At 40.6% G+C, this 12,769-nt stretch overlaps 1 protein-coding gene across 1 annotated transcript in view; it reads left to right on the top strand.

The window, feature by feature from the left end:
• The window catches only part of LOC139688601 (chaoptin-like), a 174,247-nt gene that overhangs the window by 78,311 nt on the left and 83,167 nt on the right, over positions 1–12,769 (top strand). The window contains exon 3 of the mRNA XM_071586147.1: positions 9,983–10,093. Within this exon, the coding sequence (XP_071442248.1) occupies positions 9,983–10,093 (111 nt within the window). The remainder of the gene's footprint in view (positions 1–9,982; positions 10,094–12,769) is intronic.

The raw sequence follows: 12,769 nt of genomic DNA, 5'->3' as shown, positions 1-12,769 counted from the left end.
GAAAGGGTGTAATTAGCTAATAACTGGACGCATTTTCCTTCTGCTGTGCTTACAGTTCAATTATTACCATATTGTTGAGATACATTTATCAATGAACTCGCTGGAGAATTTCAATTCCCTTGTGGTCGCACAATGAATCCAAAATGATTGGATAATTAGGCATGAATTTTATTAAAATAAGGGGAATTCAATAACAGTGGAAGATGATTGCCATAGTTAACGCTAGGATGAACACCATCCTCTGTAACATAAATTTTCGTTCCAGAAAATTTCCGAAAACAGTCTTAGTAATAGTTGAACACTGTAATAATGATGCCAAAAGACTTTCAACGCAGCATTGAAGCGTTGCCATGCCAAAAGAGTGCCTACAATACAAATTCTGCGGGAGATTTGCTCATTAGCATTCACCGCTTCGGAAGGAGTGTCGTGAGCGGTAATTGTCGAAAAAGAAAACGTGCGAAAGTGATTGCGCCGTGGAAAGCCAACTCTGAAAATCGCCCACACCCTCCGAAGCACAGACTCCCTCAACTGTACACCGTCTGAGTAAATTGTACTTTCCGGTTTGGCGCACATCCGCACGTATTTTTGCCGTTTGTCACCGGATTTCGCCGCGGTTCGACGAGCACGTCTCCCGTGACTCTTTCCCTCCCCCAGGCATCAGCCACCCTTCCTCTGCCGTGCTACTACCACCACCGGGACTCCCTCCCTGCCTCCGAATGTCCTCCGCAATCCGAATCCCCGCCATTCTCCCCCTCCTGCTGCCGCCTCCCTCTTTCACTTTGCCAATTTCGAGTGAACGGCCCCTCCTCCTTTTCCCTATCACCCACCCTCCCCTTCTTTCCCCCCCTCCCCCCTCACCCGTCCCTCCGGCGGCCCATTCGTTTCGTTTGTTTGCGCTCTTTGACGCGATCGCACGCGCACGGAATAACGCGTAGGGCGTAAGGATTAAAAAAAAAGAATTGGCCGTAATACAACTCAGTCTCATCCTGCTCCTCCCTCCTCCCGTGAGTCGATACATGCACCCATGCACACGGCTGGGTGGTTACGTGCATCCATATATGTCCGTATAACACTGGCGCACGTAGGATACGTATGTATGTGCGTATGTTGCGAACCCCTCTTTGACTCCTATTGACAACAGCAGAGGAATTACGGAAGTTATGCAAATATTTGAGTCTATTGTGAGTGTTGTCTATGCATATATAAATCACGATCCAGGAAAATTTCTCTGTTTGGAATCCGTATCCTCCGACCTTTCTCCCTGGCATTGTGTTTGTCCTTTTATATGTTACATATCTTTTGTTGTATATTTCTATCTATGTCCTGGAGAATATTTTTCATGCACGGGTGCATGTATTTTGTATTTTACCTCATTTGCTCGCTAGTGTCTTTACTGATTATTTATTACACTGCATGTATGCTCGTGCTCTATTCCTTCCTTTTACCTTTGCTCCTTATAAAATTAATGCATTTATAGATTTTTGTGTATTCATCATTGTAGCCAGCATAGACGAGCATGTCCAGCCAGTCGCGATCACTCGTGGAGCGGGTTGGGCTTCTCTGCAGTGGCGACTCTGGTCTTTGCAAATTTACGCCTCCGCGCGAATTTTCCGCCATATATCCACGCTTCGCTTAATGGTGCCATTTAATTTTGGAGGGATTTGGTCCCATTTTTATCTTGCTCAAATCCCCTTCCCTACTCCCGCTTGTCTGTTTATTTTCGTGGAAATGTAATGAAGTCTAATGAAGCGGGAGAGTCAGGGCTGACCGAGTTATTTCGCTCTGATCTCTCTCTCCTGTCTGGGAATTGGAAGTAATGCTGCGATCAGGATTTGAATCATCGCAGCCTCTCCGTATCAAACCCTGCTTTTCCGCGGGAATAATAGACTCAAGTGGACTACACCTTACTTCCTGAATATTTGCCGATGAATGGCTTTGGTTGCGGATTTGTGATATTGCTCAGAGATCAGTCAGGAAATGATATATCCCAGTTAATTTGAGGCGGAGTGATACCAAACTAAGCGGGTGAATGATTACTATTCAAAAAATAGGGCAGACTTGGGTGAATACCAGCTTGGATTTTCCCTTATTTCATATATTTATTTCCAGGATAATCATTTTTTTATGAAAAGTTCAAGGTGTTTCAGCCACCCATGTCATCTGGTTAATTAAAATGAATACATTGCAGGCATACATCTATAAAGAAACACTACCTCCTCCGTTATCAACCCGAAGGCACATTAGGACAGGGGGACCAGTTGCTTTCCAAATACCGCCATTGGTTTCCTAGGAAGATCTTGTAGCCGAAAAATTAGACATTTCGGGTGAAGTTATGGGTGCCCAGAGGTGTTCCCGAAAATTGAATCCCTTCGATAATCCAACACTCTTCACCTTGGACTAACTAATCCACCTAAAAAACAAATTACGCTTAAAAATAACTAAATATATTGTTGTAATTTTTATTTTTTTTTAATTAAAAGGAATCCCATTAAAATGATTTGCCGAGGTTAAGAGTGATTCAATTACTAATGAGTAATCAGTGCTATTCAACAGGTCGGAGATTTGTTGCAATTTCGATGTGGGTACAATGCCAATAGCCTATTGGTGCAGTTTAATTCCAGATTAAAGTTTTGTGCATTTTGAAATCTGCGTATATTTTCGGATTTTCATTTTACTTCTCAACATTTTGACATTAACTGTTGAGTATAAATTATCGTATAACATGTATGACATATATGAATTCATCCATGTTTATATTATTTGGGATCAGTTACAATAATTATTAAGAGTAGCCTGCAGGTCAGTTAGGCTTTTGATAAACTCACGAACTATTATTATGATTAAAATTTATTAAATGTTACATTTTTATCATGCTTAATAGATTCTACTAATGAGTGATAATTATCTTGAGCCCGGCCGCACAAACTAATAGATAAATAACCGATCATATTACATTACAAATAACACTTTTTTGCGCTCAAAATACTTATCGTCGCCATTTATTCCGTCCGATAGACCTGCCTCTTCATTTTTTACTGTGACTTCGCTCAACCATAATCGTCCCCTCCCTGCACAGTCTCCAGAATTCCACTGCCACAAGATATATCCCGCTAAATTTTTCAATAAATATTTTGACTCCTAACAAAATACAAGGTGTGATCAAAAAAAGACCGGACTGATTTTATTCTGCGCAAACCGTTTAACGGAACGAAACGAGACACAGTGCGCTATCAAGCGACACATCTGACGACTAAAACGAGAGGTGTTGCGTTTGTTTACGTGGAGTCGTTACGCAGCAGCAGTGGCACGTGTCTTAACCTGTTCGTCACCGCGTGCAACGTCAGAACTGAAGGAGCTAGAGGAACAGCGTGTTTGCGTGAAAGTTTGTTTCAAACTTGGCAAAAGTGCTACGGAGACATTTGGAATGATTCGGCAAGCCTTTTTCAATGAAGCTATGAGTCGAAGCCAGTGTTTTGATTTGTACAGTTGTTTGAAATCGGGCAGAACCACGACAGATGAAGATTCGCGAACGGGGCGGCCTTCCACTTCGACAGACCCCAACCATGTGAAATTGGTGAACGATTTGGTGGGGGCAAATCGCCGTTCAACCGTTAGGGAAATAGCCGAGGAAGTGAACATTAGTTTTGGATCCTGTTACTCAATTTTGACCGGCATTTTGGGCATGACGCGCGTCGCATCAAAATTCGTCCCGCGGGTGCTGATTGATGAACAGAGACAAAAACGTGTGGGCATTTATCAGGGACTCCTGGATCGAGCCAATGCCGACCAAGCCGGTTTCTTAAGACATCGTAACCGGTGACGAAACCTGAGTTTACGGTTATGATGTAGAGACAAAAGCCCAGCCTTCTCAGTGGAAAGGTCCTCATTCTCCATGTCCCGGTCCAATGTGAAGGTCATGCTAGTGTGTTTCTTCGATTGGGAAGGGCTGATTCATTACGAATACGTCCCTCAAGGTCGTACGTGGGACGTCGACAAAGATTTCTACTAAATTTTTATGAAGAGACTGAGGGTCCCAGTGAGCCGAAAGAGGCTGGACATGTGGAGAAACAATGCATGGCGTTTCCACCGCGATTTCCGCGCCGGCTCACACGGCGCTGATCGAGGTAGTTTTTCGCCAGAACCGGAACTTCCGTGATCCCGTAGCCGCCCTACTCTCCAGACGTGGCTCCGTCAGACATTTTTTTTGTTTCCAAAGTTAAAATCAACCTTGAAAAGGCGCCGATTCGACTCTATTGCGGACATTAAAACTTATTGTACTGCGGACCTGAAGAGGATCCTTTAGGTGGCTTACCAGGCAGGGTTGGAGAGCTGGAAGACCCGTTGGCAAAGATGTGTGGTCAGCCAAGGCATGTACTTTGAGGGCGATAAGTTCGATTAAGCTGTACCCGTTGAACTAAACAAGTTATCAAATCAGTTCTGTTTTTAATTAATTACACCCTGTACAATCCATCAAACTAATCTACATCAGGCCCATCTTCATCTCTGTGTACTGCCTTCCTTTCTTCATCCCATCCAAAATCCTTTTCCTATTCCTGCCCTTTCCTCGTTTGCCTAACATTCTCCCCTCTATCATAGTGTTGACTAACCCCTGTCCGTAACAGAACTCAAGAGCTTTTTTCCCCGCGGTCATTCCTTGTACCTAAGCTGTAGTCCCTCACTTCATCAGTTCCTTCGCCTACCGTCGCTATACAACAATAGTGCAGGCGTTTATTTTGGCCCCTGCACTCCTGGAATTGCCCAGGTATTCATATTAGTCATTAATTACCTCGATATGTGCATATTTTCATCACTCCTCCGTCCCCAGCTCCTTCCATATTATTCCCACATTTCTAAAAATCCCACTCCTAAACCTTCCCCTCGCAAACCCTTTCCCATCTTTACCTTACATTCGGCTTTTCCAGCCCCCACTTCTCCTAAATTCTGCCCTTTTCTTCCTTGAGAAAGGTGGCGTGGATCACCGAAAATTCGAAACTTAGGGAGTTTCTTTTCTTTTGTGTTTGCTTCTGTGTTTTTGTATTTGCCCATTAGTGCGGTTAAGATAGGTTTTTGGATGGACACAGCTACCCAATAAATATTTTGTGACTCCTAATAAAACACAAAATCCAGCCTCCTACTCTACATCAGGTCCCTCTTCATCTCTGAGTACTTTCTTCCTCCCTTCATCCCGTCCAACATCCCTATCCTGTTCCTTCCCTTTCCTCGTCTGCCCAACATTCTCCCTCAATCACAGTCTTCAACATCCCACTGGCCGGTCAATACGCCTTTCATCCACTTTTCCTGCCTCCATAGGATTTCTCCCAACCAACCCTCTCTTCGCCCCACCATACCGAGTACTTCCTCATTTATTTTCTTCTCTGTCCATTTCACCTTCTCCATTCTTCTCCACACGCACATTTCAAAAGCCTCCAGTCTACGTCTATCCTCCAGCTTCAATGACCACGTTTCTTGCGCCATACGCTACGCTCTAGTTCTTACCAGTCTTTTCTTAATATCCTTACTCAACGTCCCTGTCATCAACTCCCTCCTCCTAGTGAAGCCTCTTGCTTGGCGCAATTCTTCTCCTTACGTCCTACTACTTTGACTGTGTTTGTCCAAAACACTACCGATATACGTAAACTGTTCTACCTGCACTAGTTTTTGCCCTCCTATTTTAATGTTTAGCTTAGCCTTGTGTGTAGATGAGATGTTATAATTGAGACAATTATAGTCATACGTCTCCGTGAAGATACAGGTTCAAAACTTAGTTTGGACCTGTGTCTCGACTAAATAAAAATAAATACATAAATTATTTAGAAACACAGTTTTATTGAAGGAATGCCTAATTGTTCTGGAGTAATAATCTATTTCCCAAGGAGTTAGTTCCTTCAGCAGATTTTCACCCCTCTTGTGTTGTCGAAGCTAAAGTTATTATAATCAAAGTTTATATGATATAGTTTTGATATTTGACTATTTTCTCTTTTGGCTGCCATTATTTTTTGAATGTGCCTCTTAAATACGCAACAAAAATGAAATATTTCATCAGACGTTTGCCCATTTTACATTCCAAACTCGTACATTTCTTTGAAATGGATCCAAATGATACTTACTTAGATTTAATTGAAAGAAATTTGTTTATTGAGTATTTTCAATGCAACCAATTTCAGAGGGTAAAAATCATTCGCCTTGACTGGGATTCGAACCCAGGTCCCCTCAATATCCGGTCGAGTGCTTTAGCCACTTAAGCTACCGAGGCGTCCTCTTAAACTCTGAAATTTTGGGGCTTTTAAGGAACAAGATGTGATGATTTGATGAATGACAAGGCGAATGATTTTTACACTCAGAAATTGTTGCATTGAAATGCACATTAAGCGGATGACTCCGTTAAAAGTTACTGTTTGCGGCATCTCCCGCAGTTTCTTTGGAATTTAGTATCTCAAAGTTATAAGTGCTTTATTTATATTTTTTTTCGAGAGTAATTATTGATTGTAGTCCATGAAAACGTCTCTAGGGAAAACGCCTTGGGCCACTTTAATGTCTCTGGAAGTTGAGTGTACGCAACAGCGGACTCTTTTATTTTTATGGTGCAATGTGTGTGCCCTTCAATGAGCGAAATCTCACCAATGTTGAAAAAACATTAACATTTTTAGACATATGGTCATATTTTAACCAGGGACGAATAATTTCTTTTTAGGGATGACTGTGATTCATATTCGTGCAAACTGAATTGTAGCCCTTGCTCCAGTGTTTCGAGAGTCCCTGGAATCGACATCCTCCAGCCCCGCCAATATCATTCCAGTTATGCCTCTCCTAATCCAATCGTTGACTCGTTTGCTGCTCTCCTTGCCTCTTACTCACCCGGCCCTTGTATCTTTCATCTCCTCAAAATACAATTCCTCTCCTCTCCCGTAGCACCCTCTGATTTTGCGGACCGATGCGCGCATACATCCATCCATTCCTTTCTTCCAATTTTGCCCTTATTTCCATTTTACTCCCGTGCCCATTAATGCTTCCATTGTAATGATTTTATTTGGTGACGTTCATAGTTTCCGAACGGGCCAAAATTTATGCCTGAGTTTATAAAATATAACTGCGTAATTTACTTAGTTCTTGAAGATGAATTTAGACATATTTATAGTGATGAGAATTAACGTTTTTGTTAAATATATCTCCATTGTTACCATCTGGTAATTTGGACTTTATCTAGGATTGTATGTGGCTTTTGTTTTTTGACCTCAAGTATAAATTCCCTCCCCATAATGTTAATCGGAAGTAATTTTACTCGGCTAGGAGCGGTTATTTGGGGTGGCAACGTGCGACAATTGAAGTCATCTGTTTCGTTTACGGTATTTGGGTAAACGGTAGAGGTAGGATTCGGGGAACGTTGTTAGGGGTGGAGAGAACCCCGGCGTCGGTGTTAGCCTAGTAGTATTTCACCTACTGTTAAGAATAAATATCAAGGTCTCTGCTGTTTGATATTTCATCCGACAGAGGATGTAGTTCTCTACTAGAAATACTCTCCACGAATGCACATCAGCAGAGATCGGAAAAATGAACAAAAAAGTTGGAGTATTTCCATCATCCTTTTAAATTTAGCTCCAAACAACTTAATTCTAACCAAGAATTCAGTTATCTTGGTTAATGGCACTTGTGCTTTCAATATCACTTTCTTTCCGTTTGATTATTCCCTCGGCTGCCATACAAATACGGGCGGAAGAGCGTCCGTGCCCTGCCACTGAATGGAAGTCGATCTCAGCTGGGAAAATTAAAGCTGTTTGTCCCCATCCGATATCTTTTCATGTACAATAAAGGATGAGCTCATTCAAAATTATCCAGTTTGTCTAAAAAGTTGAATTATGGTATAAAAAATTTTGTTGTTTTACAACTTATTCCTTATTCTTAGCCCTTTAAAAAATTATTATTCCCATGTTACTTCCGTAGTTCACCCACCTCGTGTCAACTTTAGTCCCGTCGTATGGGCCTCCCGTCAAATTCAACCCCTCCTCACCCTCAGTAGCGCCCCTCCCTCCAATTAGATCCGTATAAATCACTTGCCCTCCTCTTTTGCGTCTTCTACTCATCGACTCCGACTTGCTTCCGCCCCCAACCCGTTCCCCGCTTGCCTCTCCGCGCAGGTGCGTGCTCCTTCCCCGTAGAATACCAGAACCATCCATGGCTTCCCTCCCCATGCCACCCTTTCAAAACCCCCCTTCGTGTTCGAACCTCCAAAGCCGTTCCCCCCATCCGAACTCCCTGCAACCACAACCCACGCACACAACCCATTGGAAACCGCAAACTTTCGGGGCCATTCGTATTCCCCCTAATCGCCGCCGGTCCGCCTCCAGTCTGCGCGTTGATATTCCGCACCATCCGCCGCCGCAATTTCACGCGGCCATCGCGCATTAGCTGTTAATGACTTCCAATGAATATGGCGGGCAAGAAAAAGAAATCACTTCCACCGCCACCCCTCCTCCGCGTGCCCTGCCCCCCCTGCCCCCGCCAGAGGGCCAATTCCCTCTCTTCATTTTTGGAATCCGGGGACGGACAGAAATTTGGAATTGGGAATTATTCCGATCGCGCCCGCGCGCTCTCCGAATAGACCCGTGAATAATTTTGTGCGATCGGTGCATTTCATTTGTTTTCTTCCTCTTGTCCTCTCTCGCTTTTATAACTGCGCCGCGTTGGAATACCGTGACCGGAAGCCGGAGCAGGAATTTATTGCCGTAAATTCAGAGCAATATTGTGTTCTATGGATACGCCGAACCGATGCGAGTAAGTTGTAAACCATTTAATAGGTAGGCGCGTAGTTGTTTGTTTCCCACCAAGCAGAGATATATTTCCCTGTCATTTTGTGAGGTGCAACTGTAAATATGCACCTCTACACGAATGGTAATTACTTAGGATTTACAAAGGTTAATTATATAAGTTACGTAGAGTTTTGGAGAGAAATGCCTACATCTTTAAAACGAAACATGAAAAATTTAGAATTTTAATTTTCTGCATTACTTATTTCGGTTATCCAGTTAATATTGATGGGAAACATATCCTCCCCGCGAGGGGAGACTGGAATTGTGAGTTGTCGTATCAAACTATGAAAAGTGCTTAACGGTATTCTTTATGAATGAGTTTTCTTTGTGACTGACTATTCGTGTATCAAAACTTGTTCCATAGTTGGCAAATCAGGTTTTAGCACATCGCTTTACTCGTTTCCTTTTATTTTTATCTGCAAGATTCAATGTGCTAATAACTTTACTTTATTAGGTCAGTACTATCGTCGCCAGCAGAACGCTACGCGCATCAGTCAGGAATTCGCGCAGTCAGAACGTGGCAAAAATGAAGAACATAAGTACGGAAAATGTTTCAATACGGGAAGCGGTTTTTTCACCGCATTGAGGCATTTTCCATAATCATTCAGTTTAAAGATAATTTTCATTCATTTCGGTGCATTTCAAGATTAAAACCTAGTTCTACTTGACAAAATCAATTGATGTGATCAGTAACACCCACTCTAATAAACATATGATCTGTGCTTATATCTATGCTTTCTCTGTGATTTTTTTCGTTTTTTCTTACTTATATATGTATAACTAATACATCCCCATGGGGATGCATTAGTAAGAAAGAGCATTTTTGAACATATATGGACACCTTTCATTTCTGGGTGAGACCATTTGTCGAGAGTTATTAAAGCTAAAATTCGTGGCGTTTTTTGTACAAAAATGCCAACCTCTTAGAGAAATCTGCTAACTACTTATGGATTTATTTTTTGAATAATGATTTGAGCAAAAATATTCTGAACTTCTCATTTTCAGAATAAATAGCTTAACTTAGTTTTGGGTATGATTTGTATGTATTGAATTGGGCAATTTTTATAGCGAGCAATATTTTTTTTAAGAAAGTCTGCATTTTTTACCCTTTGAGGTTCGATTCGGAGTATAAAATTATCTAATATTTTTGCAATAAGTTTGCTTTTTTCACATTTCAGATCTGCTTCGGATGCGCTCAAATCCCTTGATTTGAGCTACAACGAATTAGATGAAATCCCATTCGAGGCCCTGCAATCCTTGCGCTCCCTGGACTGGCTCAATTTTCACAGGTAAGTGATTTTGCACTCGTTCCTTCTATTCTCAGGGCCAACACTCCATCGAGTCGTGCTCTTTATATTATTGTAATTCAACAGCTCTCCTTACCACTGAATTACATTGATGTAAAAATTACACGATAGAGTAATTACATTTTATCTAAAATCTTAGCATTCATTCATGATATTAATTCAAGTATGCCATAGTTCTCTTTGAAAGGACTATTTGAAAGAGGTTGTTTAGAGTCATTTGAAAAAAACGCTGAAGCATAGTGTTTGGAATTAGTAATTAATTAATAAATAAAACACCCAAATTAATTAGTCAAGTTTGAATATCCATTAAATATCAATGTGCAAACACGTTCGATATGATAATAATCAGTTTTGAGGGAAATGAAAGTTACTACGCGTGTGAAAGCTAAAAGAAATACGGGTAATAGAAGAAAATGTCAATTGGCTTCTGAATCATTTGAGTAAGTTCTGTGAGGACAATAGTTCAATGCTGGAATATTATTGCAATTTTTGTGTAGAAAAATGAAGGATCGATTGTTGCTGAAGTTCTTCATTTATTCTCTTGGCTGCACGGCAGGTCATCAGTAGCAGAGAGTCTCAGCATAAGAACCATTTATCATTTATTCATTCGACCGTATACTGGCTCATTCTCTTTCCGGCCTGGACATTTTTCCGCTGCCTTCATCTCAAAATCCTTCACTCCTCCCTCAGTCACTTGCTGAGCTGCATCCCTCGTAAATAACTTTGAAGTTTACTTGTGCTGTAACCCATGTGTGTTGCCATAAAATGGGGCATAGATGAAGTTTTAACAGTCTCCAAAGGAAATTGAAGATTAATTATCCGCACTCTAAAGAAACTTTGGAGAAAGTTTCGCCGGTCTCCTATGATTGGTATACTTCGAAACACTCGCTACTTCTTTTGTTTTCCGCGGACCCATTAATCACCGCGGCACCTAAATCTCCCTATATTTTTGGGATAATTATGTAAACAGGCTTTTACATAATTGATGCATTTCAAACTTTTTATTTATCAAATTGGGTAACAAGTGAGGAGTGTCTTATGCACATAGTCTGTTTTTCATGATTTTTTTATGCTTAACTTAAGTTGTAGTCTTTGTAATTTTTAGATGTCTCTACGGCGTATTTTTTCAAGCGAAATAGGTCAAACATGTCGTCTAAAAGCGTACAAGTATAAGAAATAAATTTGAATTTTTCTCTAAATATTCTTATCAGCCTGTCTGGGTCCTTATCGAGTAAAATATCCAATTGGTTTGATTGTATTCACTTTTGATTTTGATCGTCCAGCTTTTGATTATTTTGATAACAGCTGACTATAGCAATGGATCCAACGGGTAGGCATCTCTACTCTCGGCATATATATTCCGTGATTCCCTCGTGCACTGGAGTGAGTCCCCATCTGTAGTCCATTTTCATTCCCAAAACGCAATCGACGTAATTAGTTATCCCTTGAATGACTTTTTGAATTAACATTTCTTTTTTGAATTGATATTAAATTATTAAATAATATATGTTCAATTTAACTAATGATCACTTCACAATAAATACTAATTTTCTGATCAAGGACCATGAAATTACAGCAATAGCTGCTGAAACCTTTGGTTGTTAGCGTTCAAAATTGTGGGTCATTAGATGCTTACACCCTTACATCATATTGCACCTTGAAGATATCTCAGGAAATCTATTTCAAAGAAATGGTGCCCTAGATAAATTCAAGTAACTTCTTGAGTTTTAGTCATTTTAACTCTAGCTTATACGGTAACCTAGTCGATTCGCGAAAGGAAGTTTTTCCTGGGTGAGATATCTGCCAATTTCAGTGAAATACATTTGGACACAAATAATTACATTTAATAACTGAATCAAAAAATTTGTTAAACAATTTTGAATCATTTTGATCGCCTCCTGTAATTGTAGGCATTTTGATTTTTAGGTCACCTACGTACATTGTAGAGCATAAACATCATTTTAAATTCGTGAAAACTAAATACACAAACTTTTCCCTAATTTCCTACCTTCGAGTTACGCATACTCGACGCAAGAATGGGTCTACCACTTTTTATTTAATTCGAGTAAATTAGACCGTCATACCCATTGGACGTTTGCTGTTGCATCAGAAAATATAATCATGATTATGCGTTTGATTTTTCAAATATTTGACTTATATGGAGAGTACTAAATTTATGTGCTAAAACTAATCGCTAGCTTTTGAATTATTCTATTATGAAATATGATATTTTTTCGTTTCCTGCTCGCTTTTTCTTTGAGTAGATTGACTATCTAACGTGTATTTTATAGAGGGATAAGTTTTGAATGAGTCGTTTAATCTATCAATACCTATTCCTCTTTGTAAGTTCAAGTTTACTCAATAAATAATTACCGGAGAAGGTAGTTCCAAAGAAGAATCTTATCACCCAGAATGTTCTTTTTATGCGAAACTAAAGTAATTTACACTTACACTCACTTTATTTAGCGAATGCCCGCGGAGTATAGGATTGAGAGTCCAATATTTTAAATGTCTCCGTGGCATGCTGAGAAGCACGCGCCTCGTAGCGAATTCTGTGTCGTGGTATAAGAAGACTTGTTTCTTGGGGTAGAAATGCCAAGATCTGTACCATTCACATATGGAGCAGTCTATGATAGAAGGGAATTCTTACACAGCTTC

This window comes from Hetaerina americana, unplaced genomic scaffold, assembly GCF_022747635.1.
Source record: "Hetaerina americana unplaced genomic scaffold, ioHetAmer1.1.p SCAF_21, whole genome shotgun sequence".
NCBI lineage: Eukaryota > Metazoa > Arthropoda > Insecta > Odonata > Calopterygidae > Hetaerina > Hetaerina americana.
The sequence above is the reverse complement of the archived record's forward strand: the minus strand, read 5'-3'. Positions and strand labels throughout refer to the sequence as shown.